The sequence below is a fragment of the Ovis aries genome, chromosome 22 (genome assembly GCF_016772045.2).
Source record: "Ovis aries strain OAR_USU_Benz2616 breed Rambouillet chromosome 22, ARS-UI_Ramb_v3.0, whole genome shotgun sequence".
Classification (NCBI taxonomy): Eukaryota; Metazoa; Chordata; class Mammalia; order Artiodactyla; family Bovidae; genus Ovis; species Ovis aries.
Genome location: NC_056075.1, coordinates 30337604 through 30361725, shown reverse-complemented (window position 1 = coordinate 30361725; position 24122 = coordinate 30337604). Strand labels below are relative to the sequence as shown.

At 35.8% G+C, this 24122-nt stretch overlaps 1 protein-coding gene across 3 annotated transcripts in view; it reads right to left on the bottom strand.

The window, feature by feature from the left end:
- MXI1 (MAX interactor 1, dimerization protein) overlaps positions 1–24122 on the bottom strand; it is a 99559-nt gene that overhangs the window by 48509 nt on the left and 26928 nt on the right. For 2 of the 3 annotated variants that reach the window (XM_027960481.3, XM_004020185.6), the window contains exon 3: positions 5903–5932. The exons of the other annotated variant lie outside the window; for it this stretch is intronic. In XM_027960481.3, the coding sequence (XP_027816282.1) occupies positions 5903–5932 (30 nt within the window). The remainder of the gene's footprint in view (positions 1–5902; positions 5933–24122) is intronic. 3 annotated transcript variants of the gene reach the window in all.

Sequence of the window (24122 nt, the reverse complement as noted above, 5' to 3'; positions counted from 1 at the left end):
ATAACCATAGCATTTTACATCATGACCCAGAATATCCAAGTTTCACAAATCTACATTTACCTTTACTTCAAGCAATGCTCTTTGGTATTTCCTATCCTACTCTATTTCTTTTTCAAATGACTCACTAAAATGACTGCATAGACTACTTAATGGGTTTCAATCTTCAGTTTAAAAAACACTTTAAATGCATCTTTCTAGACACGCATTGGTAACTTAACCAAATCCTGGTATTGAAAGAGGAAACCTATAACTATCAGACTACAATGGCCTTAATCTTAATGGTAAGTGCATGCATGCTAAGTCACTTCAGTCATGTCCAACTCTGTGTGACCCCACGGACTGTAGCCCACCAGGTTTCCCCTGACCATGGGATTCTCCAGGCAAGAATGCTGATGTGAGTTGCCAAGCCCTCCTCCAGGAGATTTTTCCCAACCCAGGGATCAAACCTGCATCTCTTATGTCTCCTGCACTGGCAGCTGGGTTTGTTTTTTTTTTTTTTTTAAACCACTAGTGCTACCTGGGAAGCCCAATCTTAATGGTAGGACAGGGTATTTTATATATCACTTTATCTACCACAATGCCAAACACAGTATTTATTAATCCTTACTGAAGAGAAAGACTTTACAATCAGACAGGATCATGATTAAGACTGTTTTGTGTTCCCATCATCTTGTTTCAAACTGTAGTTATGATGGTCAAAATGGTTAGTTTTCAACAACACTTTGATCTACTTCTGCTTTCCTACCTTACAGGATTAAATAATGGTTTTGCAAGGTGAGAGAACACAATAAGTATTCAACAAACACTCATTTTCACCTTTTCATCAGAGGTATGAGAAAATCTCTATATGGAGGACACCTACTACCATTCATCGGGCATGCTTCTCTTTTATCACAGATACTCGGGTACTTCTGCGCTGCCTAGGAAGGCATTGTAAGTCCAGTGTCCTCATGTGGTCCTTTTAGATTTGCCAAAGCTGGGATAAGAGTAAGCCTTTTGTTTCAATGGAATGACAGTTATTAAGGTTGAATGGCCTCTCCTGCTGTCAGCACTAAGGTACTTGACCATTAAAGTTCTATTAAAGTTGTTGACTCTTTCAAAAACATCTTTAGTAATTTGAATTAAGAAAATGAAAAAGCAAGGAAGTAATCTAAAATCTGTACTGAATGGTTTTTTCTCTGGCAAAGGACCCAACTTTTAAGATAAGCCAATGGGGCAATGTAAATTCCTAATTCTCAAATCTCAAAGACTCAAAGGTAAAATTAGTTTTACCATGAGATGATTCCCATAGGCTCCCGAGGAATGCAAATCATCTACAGGCATTTCACTTCCACCTCCTGAGTCTTTTACGACCCACTGCAGGTCTAGGAAGACAAGGCGAACACACAAGTGACAAACGCTCTCTACCTCCTAGACCAGGCTCGGGCTTTTGGGCAGAAATAAGCCTCCAGGATCTATCCAAGAAAGAATCTGAATTTCTTTATCAGGTCTGAAACTACCTAAAGGCTGCAGGCATCCTGGGGTAACTGTGGGCCAGAGCAAACTTCTCTGTGCTCCAGACCCTCTGAAATCTAGAAGTATGAACCTCAGCATTCACTGGCAATTGTGTCCTCAAGGCCAGACCCAGGGCTTCAGCAGCGTTAGGGCTTGGTTTAAGACAGCCATCTGGAATTACTCTATCATTCACTAACAATTTAAAATCATCTACTCTAATTCTCCCTGCATTGCTCCAGTAAAAAACACGTAACTCAGAGAAGCTTTATATGCAAGATTTTAGAACTAAGCCCCCCTCCACAAAAACACCCAAACTTTTGACATAAAAGTATCATATCTAGAATGGCAAAATTTCAAAAATATGAACTGTTTCAGGATCACTCTTTTGACAGTGAATTACTCTCCTTATTACACTGAAAAGCAAATGAAAGGTAAAGCCAAAATTCTATTTATTTTAAAAGATGTCAAATCTAGGTTAAGTATTTTTAAAATTTCAAATAAAAACAGCGCCTTGGAAAAAAGAGCTATTAAATAGAACTTGGTAGGGCCTTAAAAAGTATAATAACAATACAGGCTTAAATATTAACAATATTCTTATGCTACTTTCCTGCTATTTGGCTAAAGCATCTCCCTCCTTTAAATCATCCTGTGTCTACCAATATTTTTGGGTTTTTTTGTTAGATCCACTTTTCAGAAACAGAGCATAGGTTATTAAACTGAATTCTTCCTTTAGTACTCATCCTCTGACACATTCCACTAAAATAGAGATTTATTCATACTGATAAACACCCCTTTTAAAAATAAATATATCTTGGGGGGAAAAAAGGTTAATTCTATATTATGTTTCAACCTCAAGGAAGAGAAGGATGGAGGGAAAAAGAACAGGAGAGAAGGGAGAAAGAAGATGACCTAATCTGAGGCAAAAAGACATTAGGACTACCAGAAGAGGACAGAAAAGGATGAGTGAACCATGCCTTAAGAGAGGTAGACTAGGAAACCAGCCAGATAGCCTTAGACCTAAGTAAGTAAAATGGAAACAAAAAGCCTTCACTGGACACAGCAGAGAGACTGTGTACAGTTAAGGTGATAAAAGCTATGTATGTTACACAGCACTACAGACAAACAAGTACTAGATTAAACAATTTACAAGGCATATCAAAGTAATACTATGAGTGATAAGGTTATCAATAAGTCATAACTGATATACAGAATGCATTAAACAAAGTTTACGCAAAGATTTTAAAAGCTCCATTCCAAATAGTTTACTTAAAAAGTCTCTTTAGTTTTAAATGTTTTTGCTAGATTTCCAATGAGGGTCTCCCAAGGACCACATTCAAGTAGGTGAAATAATTATAAAAGCCACATGTTTATTAGTATTTAAAACATATGGCTCAAAATACACTCTGTGCTCTAAAGGTCAAAATAAGGTTTTATTTTTAGACTCTTCAAAGCTGTCATTTCTTGGTCTTTTTGCCATGTTTAAACTAGCCAGATACTTCTTTTAATATGATAGAAATATAAGGCAGAAAAGAGATTCTTTAAAGCATTTCCTGCCAAACTGCTTTGCCTCAAACTAGCAAAATGTCTTTGACTAGACCACTGAACTATGCTTCAGTTTTATCCTTCACTTAATATTAAAGCTAACACCTTCTGATATATGTCAAATGCTAGACACCAAGGTTACAAACTGAACAAAACAGAACCCCTACCTTTGAGGCAGTCAGAATCATTTGACAGAAAGAGACATATAAACAAATAATTATAGGACCACCTGACTAAGTTTCATAATAGGAGATATGAACAGAGCATTGTGCAAATAAAGTAGTAAAAGCCACTAAATGAGCCTAGAGGACTATGCTAAGCCTTTTCAAGAGAATTTGACATTTAAATTCATATGCAGTGAGGCAGTTGGGTTAGTCAATCTGTAAGGACCCTTCTATTGTAAAAAGGGCAGGACAAAAAGTTGAAGGTCATAGAGATCTTATTTGTCAAAAGGGCTGGTGTACCTAGCTATTCTATTTCTGGGTATTTATCCGAAGGACTTCCCTGTAGCTCAAATGGTAAACAACCTGCCTGCGATGCAGGAGACCAGGGTTTGAACCCTGGGTTGGGAAGTTCCTCTGGAGAAGGGAATGGCAACCCACTCCAGTATTCTTGCCTGGAGAATCCCATAGACAGAGAACCTGGCAGGTCACAGTCCGTGGGGTCACAAAGAGTCAAACATGACTGAGCGACTAACACACTCACACACATCTGAAGGACAGGAAAACACTAATTTGAGAAGATATATGCACCCCTATGTTCACTGGAGCATTATCTACAATAGCAAAGACATGGAAGCAATCTAAGTGCCCACGGATAGATGGATGGATGGATGATATGCTATGTGTGCGTGGTGGCTCAGACAGTAAAGAATCTGCCTGCAATGTGGGAGACCTGGGTTCAATCCCTGGGTTGGGAAGATCCCCTGGAGGACAGCATGGCAACCCACTCCAGTATTATTGCCTGGAGAATCCCCATGGACAGAGGAGCCTAGCAGGCTACAGTCCAAGGGGTCACAAAGAGTCAGACACAACTTAGCGACTAAGCACAGCACAGTGTGTGTGTGTGTGTGTGTGTGTGTGTGTGTGTGTGTATACATACATACATACATACACATTCATACGTATGTGTGAGCACGCACATGTGTGCACATGATGGAAAACTACTCAATCATAAAAATGAATGAAATCTGCCATCTGTGACAATAGTAATGAACCTTGAACATATTATGCTAAGTGAAATAAGCCAGAGAAAGACAAATACCTATGATTTCACTCATGCAGAATCTAAAAAAACAAAATAAAACAAAAACAAACTTACAGATACAGAGAACAGATTAGTGGTTACCAGAGGGGAAGGAGGTTGTGGCACACGGTGAAATGGATGAAGGGGGTCAACAATATGGTGATCACTTTTTAGTGCATACAGGTTCAAAATATAGTGCTATATACCTGAAACTAACATAATTTAAAAAACAGTTGATGTAAATAATTCCAGTTTGTTGCTTATTAATTTAACCTCTGTATCCAAAAGAGAATATTTTACTTGTACAATCCCCATCATCTCTCCCAAACTTGTCCTCTTACTATATTCCTTTTCTTGGTAAATAGTTAAAACTTAAGCTTCTATAGCCAACTAATCACCAATTTCTATTGATTATATTCCCTACTATTTCTACATTCTATTTCCAATCGCTACCACTATCTCTTACAGCGGAGGCTTCCTATGGCCTCCAAAAGAGTTTTCCTGTCTCTGAGATCTCTTCTGCCAATCAACCAATTCTTTACATGGTAGCCAAAGTGATTCTTTCAAAACATAAATCTGATCATATTTTAATTCACCTTAAAATCATACAGCCAATTCTATTGTTCCCAGAAAAGTCCAAACTCTTCAGTAAAACTGTCAACATCTGGCTTGGCTTGCCTCATGCTATAGTCTTTTATACTCACATTGAACTTCTAACATGTGCGCATGCTTCTAAGTCGCTTCAGTTGTGTCTAACTTTTTGCAGCCCTACGGACTGTAGCACACCAGGCTGCTCTGTCCAAGGAATTCTCCAGGCAAGAATACTGGATCCCCTCCTCCAGGGGATCTCCCCGACCCAGGGATCAAACCCACGTCTCTTACATCTCCTGCACTGATTGGCAGACAGGCTCTTTACCACTAGCATCACCTGGGAAGCAGTTTCCTCAATAAACAAAGCTCACTATCCTCTGAAAAGCATTCCAAGATTCCTTCAAGAGAGAATCAGGTGACCTTCAAAAATGATCTTTCAGGATCCTCTGCTTCTCTATCATCATATTTACCACACTACACAGTATTGTAACTACTTATCTGTCTCCTGCAGGAAGCTATAAATTCCTTAAGGTCAGAAACTGCCTTACACATTCTTGTCTTCCTTATGTAAAGCATTATACCTGCCTGGCACTGACATATAGATGGTACTAGATAAAGATTTGTTGAATGCATGAATAAATGAATGAATGAAAGAACAAACTGCAAGGAAAGAGAAATTCAGTGTCCTACAACTTGCCATAACAGTTATTAGCAACATTACAGAAACCTAATCCTTTAGCAAGACTGTATTTGAGCCATGAGCCTATCACAATTAACCTGTTTCCAAAGACAGATATAAAGAAGGCTCAACATAAACCCAAAATTCAAATGAACTTGAAGTGTGTTTATGTCTTCCAGTTTAGACAGCATAAACTTACTACTTCTGGGAGATAATACACATGTATCAGAATTATGATATATTACACATGTAAAAAAGTTTTAACTACATATGTAATATTATATTTTCACAGGTCAAGTGCTGAGTTTGCTTTTTAACATATATGAAAGCTACACCTCATCATTGACTCACCGATTCTTTTCCAGCTCATTGTGTGTAGACCTAAAAGGGAGGGAAAAAAGGGGGGAAAAGAGAGTTAGCCATGTTGTGTTGCTAAGGCTATAAAAAGGGGGGTTAGTTTAGGTATTGCTAAATAAATTCACTGAGTGAATTTAACAATGCAATATATGGACAGACTTCTAGCTATCTCACTCATCAAGAAGTAGTAGTCTATGTTCATTAAGACTTCAGATAGAGCATTTTTAGTTAACAACTAAATATTTTGAAATTAGAATCTCACTGTTATTTTTAATAAAATTAATATGAGCCCATGTTCTCTTGCCCACTTCCAGGGTTCTACATTTTAGTGGTTTGTAGACATTCTATCAGAAAGTTTAATTCAAACATAATCCCATTCTTTCATTTTTTAAAAAAAACAGTGTGTGTACTTCCGTGTCTTCTATCTCTATTTACCCACTCATAAACAGGGAGAGAAAAAGTTTTGGCCAGCACAGAAGCTGAAACAGGCTTGCCTTATTGCTAAGCGATACAGACAAATTCAAGCCTCTTTCTGTGTGAAACATAAACCAAAAATGTCATATAAGGAAAAAACAACATCAACAGAAAAGATATATTACTAAAATAAAAAAACACAGTTTTAAAAGACTGGGAGGATATACCTGAAAATGCTAACAATGGTTGTCTTTGTGACTTTTTTCATTTTACTTACAACTACTTGTTATAATAATATTACTTACCATCTATTGAACAAGTTGAGTGTCTGCTCAACAGTAACATACATTATCTCATTTTATCCTCCAAACACCCCTTGTTTTATAAACAAGAATGCTGACACTCTGAGAGGTAAAAAGACATGATCTTGTCCTAGGAGTTTTAAGTTGCAGCCATGATTTAAGCCCATGTCTTTCTTACTCCAAACCCCAACTTCCTTTTTTTTTTTAATTTATTTATTTCAAACTCCAATTTCTTAACTTAGTGACAAGCAAAGATTAAGAGCATGGACTCTAAGGCCAGACTGCCTTGGATCAAATATTGTATGGCTTTTTAAAAATCTCTTCATTTCTCTGTGTTCAGCTTTATCATCCATGAAATAGGAAAATAACAGTATTTGCTTCATAAGATTGTAATGAGAAATATACATGTATACACTGAACAACAAAATAAACTCGATCTAAAGTTAACTAATAGAATGTCATACTAAATTCTCTTGAACAAACATTTTTACAATAATTTAGCATTAACAATAACAAAATTTTATAAAGAAAAATTTAAGTTCTTGTCATCAAAACTGCAGAGAAGGCAATGGCAACCCACTCCAGTACTCTTGCCAGGAAAATCCCATGGACGGAGGAGCCTGGTGGGCTGCAGTCCATGGGGTCGCTGTGAGTCGGACACGACTGAGCGACTTCGCTTTCACTTTTCACTTTCATGCATTGGAGAAGGAAATGGCAACCCACTCCAGTGTTCTTGCCTGGAGAATCCCAGGGACGGGGGAGCCTGGTGGGCTGCGGTCTATGGGGTCACACAGAGTCGGACACGACTGAAGCGACACAGCAGCAGCAGCAACAACATCAAAACTGAAACTTCAATCATTTAGTGTATTCTGATTAACGTCAAAAGCCTTCAGAATATTTCATTACTGATTACTTTAATCTGATTTATTATTCTAATGGATATTTAATAATCAAATTCCTAAACTTCAACAATATTTTTATCAGTCTCATAATTTGTGGAAATTTTACTCACTGTCTTAGTTCAAGAGCCAAAAGGCTTCTTTGAGTTACTGTCTACTGTCCACCTTTTGCTTTCTGAGCATTACCGTAAGGTCCAAGTGACACATGATGAAAATGACTGATTTTCAACAGATTATCTTAATAAGAAAACACCTCTCTCAAGAGAGAGAAATTTTAAAAAATTTCAGGATGCTTTAAGAGTGCAGCCAAATTAATGGCAAGGATATGTACGATTTAGAAGAAGCTATAAAAACACAGGCTTCTTAGTATAACACAAACTCAGACTTCAAAACTCAATAAATAAATTACATCCAAATCTCTACCACATATAAGTATTTATAAACAGGTTTAAGTTCTTTCTTGTTTGAATGAAATGTCAAACTAAATAAGTTAGAAGAGGTAATAGGTATATTTTAAAGAGATTTAAAACAAAAAACATTGTTCAAAATTTGAAAGGGTGATCAATAATAAAATTTTCCCAAAATAAGACATCCCCACTTGGTGAGTAAATTTTGGTTTAATTGCCTTTTACTGAAAAGAAAACTCAGAACAAGCAAAACAAAAACTATGAAATTCTAAAGTAATAAATGAAACAATCTATTTAGAGAGAGGTATTTATCATATACTTATTCCAAACAGTATGGCATCCCACATATGGCGTTAAATGCAAAAGATACATACCCAAAGATAACCAATTGCTGAATTCCAGTATTATACTGAACCTATTATCAAAGCTAGCACCAAAAGAACGTTATCTGAATCACTGCTGTGAACAAAATTAAAACAGCAGGTTCTTTCCACCTCTCTCGGATTTTTATTATTTATCTTCTTCCTAAAAAATATTAAATGATAGCTAAGAATATGAACTTTTTCACAAAACCAGAAAACACATGCCATATCTAGTTATACCACTAGTAAAATTTAACAAGATTTCCAAATACCAAGAGGCAAAAACAATCACATATATACTAATCTTTATCGTATTGCCATGTTCCCTCAACTTTTAAAAAAATCCATCAGTAGTGTTTACTCCTATTTTGATGACATTTTTGCCTCTAATATCAGGTCAACAAATACTGCACGTTTTCAATGTTCAAAACTATCTTAGGCTGCAAGGAATCAAAGATAGTCTCTAGCTGGTAGATTAAGATATATACAGGAATAATTATGTAAAATAAATTAGGCAAAATAAATATACGAAGAAAGGCACAAACTATTCTGGGAGTTTAAAGAAGGGAGTGTTTACTTACAAATGGGGCTCTCAGAAAATGGGGCTTTAGAAAAGGGAGCATTTTGTCTGGGGCTTTTGCTACTACCAGAAACTAGACCTGGTAGGGAGAAGACATTTCAAGTGTGGAAAGGATACAGCAGAAGCAAAACAAGCTGAGTTGTGAAGTCCAAAGCAAAGCCACAGAATAAAAATGGAAAAAAAGTTCTGAGTTTAAACATTAGCCCTATCACTCACGTTTGCTGTAGAACTTGGAACAAATTATTTAACTTTTCTAGTTAACAGTTTTCTCATTTGTAAAAGTGGAGTAACACCACATGCCTTGACTGGGTGGGTTACTCTGAAAATTAGAGAGTAATGTAAAAGCATCAGCATATAGTAAGTATTCAGTAAATGCTAGCCCCTGCATATATTCTTATTATTTTTAACAAGACTGAAAATATACTACCTAACACAATGTTAAACATATTACATGGGGCAACAAATTGACAGTTCTCAGTAACACTTGGAATTAGCCTGGAAACAAACAAACAACAATAATGATTTAAAAATAAACTAAAGGAAAATATAAGTGTTTTGATCATTTAGTTGACTGTGAAGACACTAGAAGACTGAAAGCACGATAGACAGGAAGGTGTCTAACTATACATACATGGAGAAAATAATGATCCAAACAGTGCTGGCAAACAGAGTAGCTGAATGCGTCACATCCCAGCACACGCAGAAGCAACCTTCCTGAGGTTGCTTCCCTGAGCCTATGTGTCCAACCAAGCCTTTCCAATAATATGCCATTAAAATAGTCCATTATGATAAATTCCCTATAAAGCTGGAATGTTCTGAATAATTCATCTGGTTAGCACACTTTTCTTCTCCTAACAAAAATGCACCTCTGAGAGTAAACTCTATGAACTGTCTTCCTTTCAGACATCATTCCTCTGAATGCTTAACAACTTCCAATGACAGGAATAAAGACATTTCTATTATTTATCATCAAATCACAGATAATCTTTTTCACAAATAACATCCCTTTAAGAGACATGGTAACACATTCCCTATTTGAATGGGAGTCATTATCTCAACCAGATCTGTGATTTTTCATTGACTACAACACTGCTCTAATACATAAACTTTTAATTCTTTAGGGTGCAGTTTGGTGGCAGTCAATGAAACGAAGCATAGAATTGAGATTGCACAAAATGGTACTGTTTGGCTCAAGACTAGTACTACCACAGAAGGAAAATAAAAGACCCCATTCCCAGAATTAATATTCTCTTCCAACAAAAGAAAAGACCTCTATCTTTGTTGGATTAATGAGCCAAGCCCCAATTTGTTAACATTCTCATTTCACTTACTTTCTAACCCTGAAGTGCCTAAGGGATGGTGTCCTCCACACAATGGGAAAAACACATTCTATGAAGCTAAGTAAGTACTTTCTAACTGTATCCTAAAGCTTGTACTTCAGCTCTGTTAGAGCAGAGGTCTCCAAAGTATATACCTGAAGGGGGTTGAAAAAGAATTAGCTGAATAGTAAAACTTAACTATTTCTGTTTATTCTTCTTCTTCACTTTTATATGTAACCTTAATACTCTGGTATTTATAAAATACTAGTACAGCAATACATGTATAAAATTGTGAATACATACAAATATATTAGGTATATTTTTTGCTGCTAGTGGTATATAAGTGGTTAATAAAGTTTGAAGAACACTAGAAGAAAATCATGCTTACTGCCAATAAAGTAATTATTTCAAAGAAGTAGTTTTATACATTTGTTTCTATCATTTAAAAAAATGTTTTAAATACATATTCTTAAAAAACCATTTAAGACAGTAAAACTTTAATACTATAGATAGGGAAAATAAGAAATATACTACTACTTTCATAACAATAACAAAAACAACCACAATAACTAAGACCATAAAAAAGCAAGTGCCTAAAAAGGATGCATAGCAATAACTCCAATTAATAACTTACATATCAAAGTTGAATATAAGCATATCTTATGACTCAGCATTTTCCCTTGCAAGCATATACCAATCTAATATATATATATATATATATATATATATACACACACACATACACACACACACATATACACATATGTTTGTTAAAGGACACAAGAGAATACTCATTCTTTTCATACTAGCCAAAAACTGGAAATGTCCATCAAGAGTATTAGGTTGGTACAAATGTAATTACGGTTCCTGATCATAAATTTTAAATCATTATAACTAGGTTCAAACACATCTTTATTACCAATACCAACAACCAATACCATCAACACATTTTTGCCAAATGAGAAATAAGTTTGTTTATTCCTGTAGCATCAAAATCACGCCTCAGGATTTGACAAACTCTTGGAAAGCATTTTCTGCATCCTTCTGGTTATGAAAGCAGTTTTCCTGCAAAAAGTTGATTGGCGAGAGCTCAGTTGAGTAAGGTGGATGAGGCAAAACTTCGTAACTCAATTTGTTCAATGTTCAAAGTGTTGGTTGTGCAGCATGCAGTCAGGCCTTGCAGTGGAGAAGAATCGGGTCCTTTCAGTTGACCAATGCCAGGTGGAGGCGTTTTAGTTTCCAGTGCATCTCATGGATTTGCTGAGCATACTTCTCAGATGTAATGGTTTCGCAGGAACTCAGAAAGCTGCAGTGGATCAGACTGGCAGCAAACCACCAAACAGTGACCATGACCATTTTTCAGTGTAAGTTTGGCTTTTGGAAGTGCTTTAGAGCTGCTTCTCAGTCCAACCACTGAGTTGGTCTTTGGTAGTTGTCATATAAAATCCACCTTTCTTTGCACATCACAATCTGGTTGAGAAATGCTTCATTGTTGTGTAGAGTAAGAGATGACAACACTTCAAAATGACAATTTTCTTCGTTTGCAGTCAGCTAATGAGACACCCACTTATTGAGCTTTTCCACCTTTCCAATTTGCTTCAAATGCCAAATGACGGTAGAATGATTGATGCTGAGTCATTTGGCAACTTCTCATGTAGCTGTAAGAGGATCAGCTTCAATGATGGCTCTCAATTGGTCATTTCTACGTTTGATGGCCAGCCACTGCACTCCTCATCTTCAAGGCTCTCTTTCCCTTGGCAAAACTTCTTGAACCACCACTGAACTTGATGTTCGTTAGCAGTTCCTGTGCCAAATGTGTTGTTGATATTGTGAGTTGTCTCCTCTACTTTACAACACATTTTGAACTCAAATAAGAAAATCACTCAAATTTGCTTTTTGCCTAACATAATTTCCATAGTCTAAAATAAATATAAAATAAACAGCAATGTCATTAGCAAAATATAAGAAGTGAGAAATGCACATTAAAATGATGTATAACATAATGACATTTATTTAATAATGTATTCCAATATCAAATGGCAAATTTCAACAATGCAAAACTGCAATTACTTTTGCATCAACCTAACAGAATGGATGAATAAATTGTGAGACATTCATATAATACTATAGAGCAGTGATAATGAACAACTATCATGGAATAACATGGATGACTTTCATAATTTCAACACAATGCTGAATGGAAAAGGGCAGACACAAAAATACATACTGCCTAACTCCATTCAAATAAAGTAAAAAACTGGCAAAACTAATGGTATCAAAAGAAGATTGGTGGTTACTTGGGGTAGGGCTGACAGTGAGTCTATAATATCTTATTTTTTCACCTTTGTGAAAGTTTATCAAGCTATACACTTAGGATTTATACTTTTCGATGTACATTTTCAAAAAAAGATGAAAAATTTTCAAGAACAACACGATTCAAATTGAGTAAAAATCAGCTGTAAGTACTAAAATCATACAGAGTAAGTTCTCTAAGTAGAAATCAGTAACAATAAGATAACTAGGAAAATAGCAATACTTAGAAAATAAGCGACAAAGAACAAATGACAGAGAAATTAGAAGATATTCTGAACTGAAAAATGAAAACACAACATACTAAAATTTGTTGGATGTATCTAAAACAGTACTTTTAAATATTTAGCATTAAATTCTTCTATTAGTGAAAAAAAAAAAAGGCTAAAAATCAATGGTCTAACTTCAACCTTAAGAAACTACAAAAAGAAGAGCAACTTAAACCCAATGAAATACAGGAAGGAAATAAGATGCAGGTTAAAAAAAAATCACAAAGAAAACAAAGTATCTTCAGTTGGATGATAAAGAAATACAATATTTCAAAATTTGCAGAGTGCAGCTAAAGCAGTGTTTAGAAAAAAAATGTTTCTAGCTTTAAATCCTTTGGGGTAGGAGGCAGGGGTGGACTACAAAATCAATTCTTCCACCTTTCAGTTCAGTTCAGTTCGGTTCAGTCGCTCAGTCGTGTCCGACTCTTTCAACCCCATGAATCGCAGCACGCCAGACCTCCCTGTCCATCACCAATTCCTGGAGTTCACTCAAACTCATGTCCATCCAGTCAATGATGCCATCCAGCCATCTCATCCTCTGTCGTCCCCTTCTCCTCCTGCCCCCAATCCATCCCAGCATCAGGGTCTTTTCCAATGAGTCAATTCTTCGCATGAGGTGGCCAAAGTATTGGAGTTTCAGCTTCAGCATCAGTTCTTCCAATGAACACCCAGGACTGATCTCCTTTAGAATGGACTGGCTGGATCTCCTTGCAGTCCAAGGGACTCTCAAGAGTCTTCTCCAACACCACAGTTCAAAAGCATTAATTCTTTGGCGCTCAGCTTTCTTCACAGTCCAACTCTCACATCCATACATGACTACTGGAAAAACAATAGCCTTGACTAGATGAACCTTTGTTGGCAAAGTAATGTCTCTGCTTTTGAATATGCTGAAAAGAACCAAACTAAGCCTACAGAAGGTGAGCAATGGATCTCAACTGGGGGCTATTTTTCCCACCAGAAGATATCTGGTCATGTCTGGAGATATTTTTGGGCTTCCCTGGTGGCTCAGTGATAAAGAATCAGTGTGCAATGCAGGAGTTGCAGGAGATGCAGGTTCATTCCCTGGGTTGGGAAGATCCCCTGGAGGAAAGCATGGAAATCCACTCCAGTATTCTTGCCTAGAGAATCCTAAGGACTGAGGAGCCTAGTGGGCTACAGTCCATAGTGTTGCAAAGAGTCAGACACAACTGAAGTGACTTAGCACACATGCACGTACAGAGGTACTTTTGGTTATCATACTGGGGAGATACTACTGTATTCTGTGCGGAGAGGCCAGGGATGCTGCTAAACATCCAATGATGCTCAGAACAGAATTATTTGGTCTATAATGTCAACAGCACTGGAGTTGAAAAGCTCTCAAGTAGAAGAAGAAATAAGAAAGCCAAAAACAGGAATTAACAAAATAAAAGACAAGAAACAAGGCAGAGTATCAATAAAGCCAGGAGTTGATTAAAAAAAAAAAAACCCACAGTAAAACTGATGAACCTCTTCAAAGACTGATGAAGAAAAAAGGCAAAAATTACCAATACAAAAAACCCCCAAACAAACCAATTATCAGGGATGAAAGAGAGCACATCACTACAGAGCCAACACACAATGAAGGATAATAAGATACTATTATGAACAGCTTTATGCCAATAAATTCCACATTGAGATGAAATGGACAAATTTCTTGAAAGATAAAAATTATCAAAACTAACTCAAAAAGAAACAGAAACCATGACAGAAACCATGAATAGTCTTGCATCTATTAAAGAAATTGAATTTATAATTAAAAAACCTGCCCACAAAAAACAACCCTCCAAGCCCAGAAGTATTCATTGGCAAATTTTACCAAGCATTTATGGAATAAATCATACTAATTCTACAGAAAGTATTTCAAAAGATAAAGGAAATGGTAACATCTCCCAAATCATCTTCAGGATTATATTACCCTGATATCAAAATCTGACAAATTACACTGAAAAACAAAACCACAGATTACCATTCCCTTGTGAACACAGACACAAAAAATTCTTAACAAAATACTAGCACATTTATAGAAACTATCAGTTTTACAATTTAAAAAAAAAAAAGCTTGCCTGGTCTTTGTCTCAACTTTCAAGGACAGAGCTTCTGAACTCTTGAACGTTCCTGTTATAGGAATTTCCTCAGAGCCCTTGGACCACAACTGAGTTTGTGCTAAAGAAATGATTTTAAATCAGGTGTTAGTTATGCCAGAAAGATCAATCATGTAATTAGAGTATTTGGGCTTTAAGCAACTGATAGCAGCCAACCTCCAGGGAGAAGAGGGTCAGAGAGATGGAGTTCAATCACATGATTAAGGATTCAATCAACTGTGACTGCATAATAATATGGGAAAACAAAAACAAAAACAAAACAAACCTCTAGAACCCAAGGTTCAGATGAGCTTACTCATGAGGAATACATGAATCTGCCAGGAGGGTAGGGCATTCTTATTCTCTAGGAAGAGGACACAAAAGTTTCATGCCCAGGACTCTCTCAGACCTCACCCTATGCATTTCTTCATTTGGCTGGTCCTGATTCATATTATTTATAATAAAACTTGAAATCATAAGTATAGTACTTTCATGAGTAGTTCTAGCAAACTACTGAACCTGAGGGGGCTGTGGGAACCCCTAAATTTGTAGCCAATTGGTCAGAAGTTTGGGTGGCTGGGAACTCTTGAACTCATGTCTGGCATCTGTAGTGAGGTCACTCATGTTGGGGAGTGCACCCTTAAACTTGTGGAGTCTGCTAGCTAGAGATGGTTAGCAGCAGTATTGCAAAATACACCATGATCAAGTAGGGTTTATTCTAGCAATGCAAGAAGTTTAAGATTCAAAAAAACTCAATGTAGTTAACCATATTAACAGAATAAAAAAGAAAACCCATAGTATAATCTTAAGAGATGAAGAAAAAGCATTTGACAAAATTCATACATCCATTCATGATAAAAAAACTTTCAGCAAATTAGGAAAGAAAGGAATTTCCTCAACTTGTTAAAAGGCATCTACAAAAAAACTACAGTTATACTCAGTGGTGGAAGAATATATGTTTTCCCATTATCAGAAGCAAGGCAAGGATGTTTCCTCTCATCAGCTTCTATTCAGTACTAGAAGTCCTAGCCAATGAAATAAGGCAAGAAAAATAAATATCATACAGAATGGTAAGGAAGTAAAAATGGCTTTAATGTGCTATGCTGTCACTTCAGTCATGTATAACTCTTAGTGACCCTATGGACTGTAGCCCTCTATCTATCCATGGGATATCTATCCAGACTCTTCTATCCATGGGATTCTCCATGGAAGAATACTGGAGTAAACAACATTATATAGTGTATATTTAGAAAATTCTAAGGAATATGCAAATTACTAGAAATAATAAGTGAGTTCAGCAAAGTCAGTTTATAAAGGCCATATACCAAATTCAATTGCTATTTACAGCAGCATCAAAGAATATTAACTACTGTAACAAATATTAACTCAACAAAATATGTGCATTACCCATACTATAAAAAACTACAAAATACTGTTGAATTTAAAAAAAAAAAACACCCTACATAAGTGAGTAAATGGGGAGATATACCATGTCCACACAACAAAAGATTCAACATTGTTCGGATATGTCAAGTCCCCCCAAATTAATCTATCAGTTCAATGCAATCTCAATCAAAACTCCAGTAGGCTTTGTGGTAGAAACTGAAAAGCAGATCTGATAATATATGTGAAAATGGAAAAGACCTACAATAGTAAAAGGAGCTTTTGAAAAAGAAGAACCAATTTGGAAGACTTACACTACCTTATTTCATGACTTATTAGAAAGACTACAGCAATTAACATAGTGTGATACTGTAGTAAATATAAATATTTAGATCAATGGGACAGAATAGAGAGTCCAGAAATAGATTCACATATATGTGGTCAATTCATTTTTTATGAAGATGCCGAGGCAATTAAGTGTAGAAATGCCTTTCCAATAAATGATACTGAAACAACTGGATGGCCATTTGCCAAAAAATGAATTTCATCTCTCCTTACAACTTCTATAAAAATTTAACTCTAAATTAATCTTAGATCTAAATGTAATACTGATATTATAAAACTGCTAGAATAAAAACATTAAAAGAAAAATTTTATGATCTTGAATTATGCAAAGATTTTTTAGGACATAACAAGCATGTACTTTAGAAGGTAAACATGTAAACTGAACTTCATCAAAACCTACAGCTTTTGCTTTTCAAAAGACACTATTAAGAAAATGACAAAGGCAAACCACTGAGAAGAAAATACCTGCAAACCACATATGTAATAGAGAACTTGTATCCAGAATTTACAAAGAAATCTTACAATAAGAAAACAAACAACTCAATAATATAAAAAGCAAAATATATAAACAGATACCTCGCCAAAGAAGATATATCAGTGGCAAATAAACACATAACAAAATGGTCAGAATTCCTTTGGAAAGTGCAAAGTAAAATAGTGAGATACTATGACACACCTACTAGAATGGCTAAAATTTAAAAGACTGAAAATACCAAGTGCTTTCCAGGATTTGGAGTTACTGGAAGCACCCTACACTGCTAGTTAGAATGGAACATGGTCCAGCCACTTTGGAGAATAGTTTGGTAGTTTCTTTATAAAGTTACACACACAGTTACTATGAGACCCAGAATTCTAGGTAGCTAAGAAAAATGAAAACACATTTCCACAGAAAGATCTGTTTGTAAATTTATATAGCATCTTGTCTTATGATAGCTAAAAACTATGCACAACCTAATGTCTATCAAGTGGTAAATGATTAAACCGTGGTAGATTCATACAACGGACTCAGCAATATTAAGGACTTAACTATTGAGTCACAGGACAATATGAATGAATTTCAGACAATACTACACCAAGTGAAAAAAGTCAGACACAAAATAGTATATAAATGATTCCACTTATATTAAATTCTAGAAATGGAAAAACTATAGTGACAGAAAACAGATCAGAAAGTGGAGACAGGAAACTGACTATAGGAGCATGAGATAATAATGCTTGAGGTGATAAAAAAAAAGTTCTGTATCATAACTGTCTTGGGAGTTGTATGACTTTATACACATCAAGTCACTGAATCATAACCTAAAAATTGAGGAATTTTATTGTATAGAAATTACACTGCAACAAAACATTTTTTTTAAGTTATAAATCTCATCCTGCAATTGGGGCAATACTCTAATCTACCGCAAAGTACTCAAGAATGAGACTAAGACATTATTTTTTTATTCCAGAAAACTAATAATAAAAATTACTATAAAGTGCATATTTTTAAAACATAAGTGATTTGGAGACTATCTGGACTTTTCATCTACTTAATTTTTTTTTTCATTTCTGGCATATGATTAATCTGCTGTCAGTTTAGAGTACAAACAGTCAAATCTTCATCTTCACAACAGGAAGTCAACAGATAACAGGCAGGATAAGTTTATAACTTAGAAATATGAAGGCAAACAGCAGAAGAAACTGTTAAACAATTGGAAGTGGCAGCCTCTAGGAAGCAAAAATTGGATGAGAGATGAGGCAGGGGAATGTTATTTTTCTTTATAATCCAAGTAGTATTAACTTTTAAAACTATATACATATACTCTTTTTTAAACATTAAAAATAAATGTAAAATAAAAGATAACAGCTCTCTATTCTTAAGTGTCAGAAATTAAGATGCATCTAATACATACTAAAGTTATATAATATTTGTGAAATAATCATTTCTTAGGTTAAAAAAAGCAATAATGGAAACCACAGAGGATTGTGAAGATTAAAAATAACGCTCTTAAATGTATTTTCAAAAGTTCAAACATGACACTTAAAAGACAAACAAACAAAAAAAAGACAAACCACTAATCATCTAGACTGTTTCAACATTCTAAAAATCCTTAAAAATGGAAAAAATATCAGTGATTTCCTAAATCATTTGACTTCCAAATTGTAATTCAGTATTTTAGGAAGGACTCAGGCATGAAATAAACATTTGGTAGATACTTGTTGAAGGAAAAAAAGCCAAGTGGTACCATAATTAATAGCACTACTCATAACAGAAAGCCCATAGATACTAATTTCCATTGTTAATACACTCCATTCTTTGCTATAGTACCAGAAGCAAACATAGATGTTATACGTGTATCTATTTCAAAGAACCTTCCTGTCTAAAGGAAATATATCACATAAAAAAGTGATTCTCAAAGGGAGTAAGGGAGGAGAGGTTGGCAGGAGAGCTGAATTCTTGCTCTGGTTGCAGCAGGAGAGTGGAGGTGACACTCCCCACTCCTTACTGGTTTATTTCAAGTTTTAAAGCAATCACTGCTGTGGAGATCATTTTGTAATGTATGCGTGCCTGTGTGCTCAGTCGCATCCAACTCTTTGTGACCCCGTGGACTGTAGCCTGCCAGGCTTCTCTGTCCATGGAATTTTCCAGGCAAGAATACTGGAATGGGCTGCCATTTCCTACCCTAGAGGATCCTCCTGACCCAAGGATTGAACTCCTGCATCTCCTTCATTAACAGGGGGATTCTTTACCACTGTGCCAACTGGGGAGCTCTTTGTAATGCATAGAAATAATAAACCACTATTTTGTACACTAGGAATTAATACAGTATTGTTAGTCAATTATACTTCAAAAAACAATCAAGCTCATAGAAAAGGAGATCATATTTGTGGTTACCAGAAGCCAGGGGTGAGGTGAGGGATAATCAGATGAAGACAGTCAAAGGAATAAATTTCCAGTTAGAAGGTAAGTATCAGGGAGGTAATGTACAACATATATGAAAATTGTTAAGACAGTAAGTTCTGAGAGTTCTCACCACAAGAAAACAAAAATTCTTTCTGTTTCATTTTGTATCTATATGAGATGAATGTTCCCTAAACTTACTGTGATAATTAATTCATGATGTATTTAAGTCAAATTATTAAGTTGTACACCTTAAATCTATATAGTGCTGTAGGTCAATCATATCTTAATAAAACTGGAAGAAATAAAAAAGGAATCATCACTTAATATTCATTAATCCATTCCATCTTTAGTTCTTCTTAGCATCTGTCATATGTTCAAGATCCTTCACTATTTTACTGCAATAAATAAGACAGGTAAAGAGAAGAGTGAAAAAGTTGGCTTAAAGCTCAACATTCAGAAAACTAAGATCATGGCATCTGGTCCCATCACTTCATGGGAAACAGATGGGGAAACAGTGTCAGACTATTTTTTTGGGCTCCCAAATCACTGCAGATGGTGACTGCAGCCATGAAATTAAAAGACGCTTACTCCTTGGAAGAAAAGTTATGACCAACCTAGATAGCATATTCAAAAGCAGAAACATTACTTTGCCGAATAAGGTCCGTCTAGTCAAGGCTGTGGTTTTTCCTGTGGTCATGTATGGATGTGAGAGTTGGACTGTGAAGAAGGCTGAGCACTGAAGAATTGATGCTTTTGAACTGTGGTGTTGGAGAAGACTCTTGAGAGTCCCTTGGACTGTAAGGAGATCCAACCAGTCCATCCTAAAGATCAGTCCTGGGTGTTCATTGGAAGGACTGATGCTGAGGCTGAAACTCCAATACTTTGGCCACCTCATGCGAAAAGTTGCCTCATTGGAAAAGACCCTGATGCTGGGAGGGGTTGGGGGCAGGAGGAAAAGGGGACGACAGAGGATGAGATGGCTGGATGGCATCACCGACTTGATAGACATGAGTTTGAGTGAACTCCAGGAGTTGGTGATGGACAGGGAGGCCTGGCGTGCTGTGATTCATGGGGTCGCAAAGAGTCGGACACGACTAAGCGACTGAACTGAACTGAATCTTTTTTTTCAAGTTATACTGATACATATTATAAAATTCACCCATTTTTAAGTGTTTTTGTAAAAAATCCAATGAGTTTTTGTAAACTTACATATTGTGTAACCATTACCAAAGTCCACTTTTAGAATACTTTTATCACCCCAAAAATGCCCTAATGTCCACTTGCAGACAATCTCCATTTCCACCCCTCATCTACCACTAATCTGTTTCCTGTCTCTATAGTTCTGCCTTATAAATACAAATTTCATATAATGGAGTAATGCAAATACGTACTCATATATTTGACTTTGTTCACATAAGCTTTTTTTGTGTTTCATCTATTTTGTCATATGTATGAACACTTTTTTTTCATTACTGGGTAGTATTCCATTGTATAATGCACTATATTTTGTTTATGCACTCACTAGCTGATGGACATTTCAACTGTTTCCAACTTTTGCTGATTATGAATTAATGCCGTGACCATGCATGTTCAAGTCTCTCTGTGGACTCTTGGAGAATAAGAGATCTTCATCTTACAGAACAGTTGCCTTACACTTGTTACACTTTACCATTAACATCCAAGTTATTTTTCACATTTGTAAAATGGTCAACAATATGAAGCATATAACAATACTTAATAAATATTAAATTCCTACTGATATTTAAAATGTTTGTTAAAAGAATAAAAGAAACATGTTTCTCAGCTATTTCTGATAATATGGGTCTTAAAATGTTAAAAAAAAAATTTAGTCTCCAGTGAGTATATGTGTTACAAATAAACTGACAATGAGAATAAAGCTATTAAACATCCCTAGATCCATTTCATACAAAGCAATCAATTAAGCCTAAGTTTTACTAAAAGTCTTCTCAAAATTATGTCAACATTGGTTTAAATGTTACCTTCAGGTCTACATAATCATGCTCAAAGTATTCAGTCATTCATTTACTTAGTATTTATTGAGTACCTACACTGGAAATATAAGTACTCTAAAATTTCAGTCTCTTCTCTCATGTAGCTCACACTCCATCATCTATTTTTTTTGTTAAAAGTAAATAAATAAGGCAGGATTTATTAAGAAAATTGCACCTATACACCATACCTGGGGCACTATATTCTTACAATGTTAGATAACCACCATGTAACTCTTTTAAACCACGTGCATATGTATGGCTGTCCTTTTGCTGTCCACCTGGAATTATCACAACATTGTTAACTGGCCATATTTCAATATAAAATAAAAAAAATTTTTTAAGTGTTTAAATTTTATACAAACAAATCATTCTGTTTCTTTAAACAGTCAGTGGACTAAATACAGTGTTTGGTAAATTCCATTAAAATACAGACTGAGCTTTAGGTAAACATCCTCCCCCCTTGCCCAATAAACAATGGTTCTATAGAAAATTGAAATTCAAAAACTTCTTTTTGACATATAGTGCTATTTATAGGACTGTAACCTGCCTTCCAAAGAACAACTGAGTGGGTAACATGTTAAAATGATAAAATGAAGTACACTGAACCTTTAGAGCCAGACCTAGAAATCTACATTTTAAATTGTAACTTACATGCATTTACTGTTACCAACAAAGACTATAAAAATCAACCCAACAGGCTAAGTATTAATGACAGTATATTATCTAGAGTTTTTGTGAAGACTGAAGATCACTTGTTCTGTTATTCACATAGAAGACATAGAATTACGGTGATCAAAATTAAAAACCTAAAAATTTACTTCTAATACCACGGCAAACTTAACACATTTTACTCTCCAGTCTCTTTTATTACATAAAAGGAAAAGTTCCTTAAAGTTCCTCAAAGAGAATCCTAAATTGCCCCTAATTAATCAAAATGAGAGTAAAGGAAAATCAGTTGCTTTATCAAAATATATGACTGACTAAAGACTAAAATTATGTTCTTCTATAATTTAAAAATGCTCATTTCAAATGGCTTCAAAGCTCTCATTATGTGGCCTCCACAAATGGTGTTTACATAGTGTTCTCAAAGACTATCAAAAGTATTTCCCATGATAAACAAAGACAAGGAAATAAATACCACATGGAAATCCTTTTATACAATGTCATAAAACTAATAAAAAGAAAATCCGTAACACTTTTCCCTGAAAAGTATGCAGTAATGTTAACAAAATTGTCTACTAAACCAAATAATTTCTCTTATAATAAATTCATTCAGTTCAGTTCAGTTGCTCAGTCGTGTCTGACTCTTTGCAAGCCCATGAATTGCAGCATGCCGGGCCTCCCTGTCCATCACCAACTCCCAGAGTTCACTCAAACTCATGTCCATCGAGTCGGTGATGCCATTCAGCCATCTCATCCTCTGTCATCCCCTTCTCCTGCCCCTAATCCCTCCCAGCATCAGAGTCTTTTCCAATGAGGCAACTTTTCGCATGAGGTGGCCAAAGTACTGGAGTTTCAGCTTCAGCATCAGTCCTTCCAAAGAACACCCAGGACTGATCTTTATTATTTTTTTTAATTTAAGAAAATTTATTTATTTTTAATATAAATTTATTTATTTCAATTGGAGGTTAATTACTTTACAATATTGTATTGATTTTGCCATACATCAACATGAATCCACCACAGGTATATATGTGTTCCCCATTCTGAACCCTCCTCCCCCCTCCCCCATCTGTACCCTCCCTCTGGGTCATCCCAGTGCACCAGCCCCAAGCATCCAGTGTCATCCATCGAACCTGGACTGGTGATTCGTTTCATATATGGTATTATACATGTTTCAATGCCATTCTCCCAGATCATCCCACTCTCCCTCTCCCACAGGGTCCAGAAGCCTGTTCTATACATCTGTGTCTCTTTTTCTGTCTCGCATAGACACGTGTACCCCAATGTTCATCGCAGCACTGTTTATAATAGCCAGGACATGGAAGCAACCTAGATGTCCATCAGCAGATGAATGGATAAGAAAGCTGTGGTACACAATGGAGTATTACTCAGCCATTAAAAAGAATCAGTTCTAATGAGGTGGATGAAACTGGAGGCTATTATACAGAGTGAAGTAACCCAGAAAAAAAATACCAATACAGTATACTAACGCATATATATGGAATTTAGAAAGATGGTAAGGACTTTAGATCTTTAGAATGGACTGGTTGGATCTCTTTGTAGTCCAAAGGACTCAAGAGTCTTCTCCAACACCACAGTTCAAAAGCATCAATTCTTCGGCACTCGGCTTTCTTCACAGTCCCAACTCTCACATCCATACATGACCACAGGAAAAACCACAGCCTTGACTAGACAGACCTTTGTTGGCAAAGTAATGTCTCTACTTTTGAATATGCTATCTAGGTTGGTCATAACTTTCCTTCCAAGGAGTAAGCGTCTTTTAATTTCATGGCTGCAATCGCCAACTGCAGTGATTTTGGAGCCCAGAAAAATAAAGTCTGACACTATTTCCCCATCTATTTCCCATGAAGTGATACCGTGGGAACAGATGCCATGATCTGTTTTCTCAATGTTGAGATTTAAGCCAACTTTTCCACTCTCCTCTTTCACTTTCATCATCTCCTCT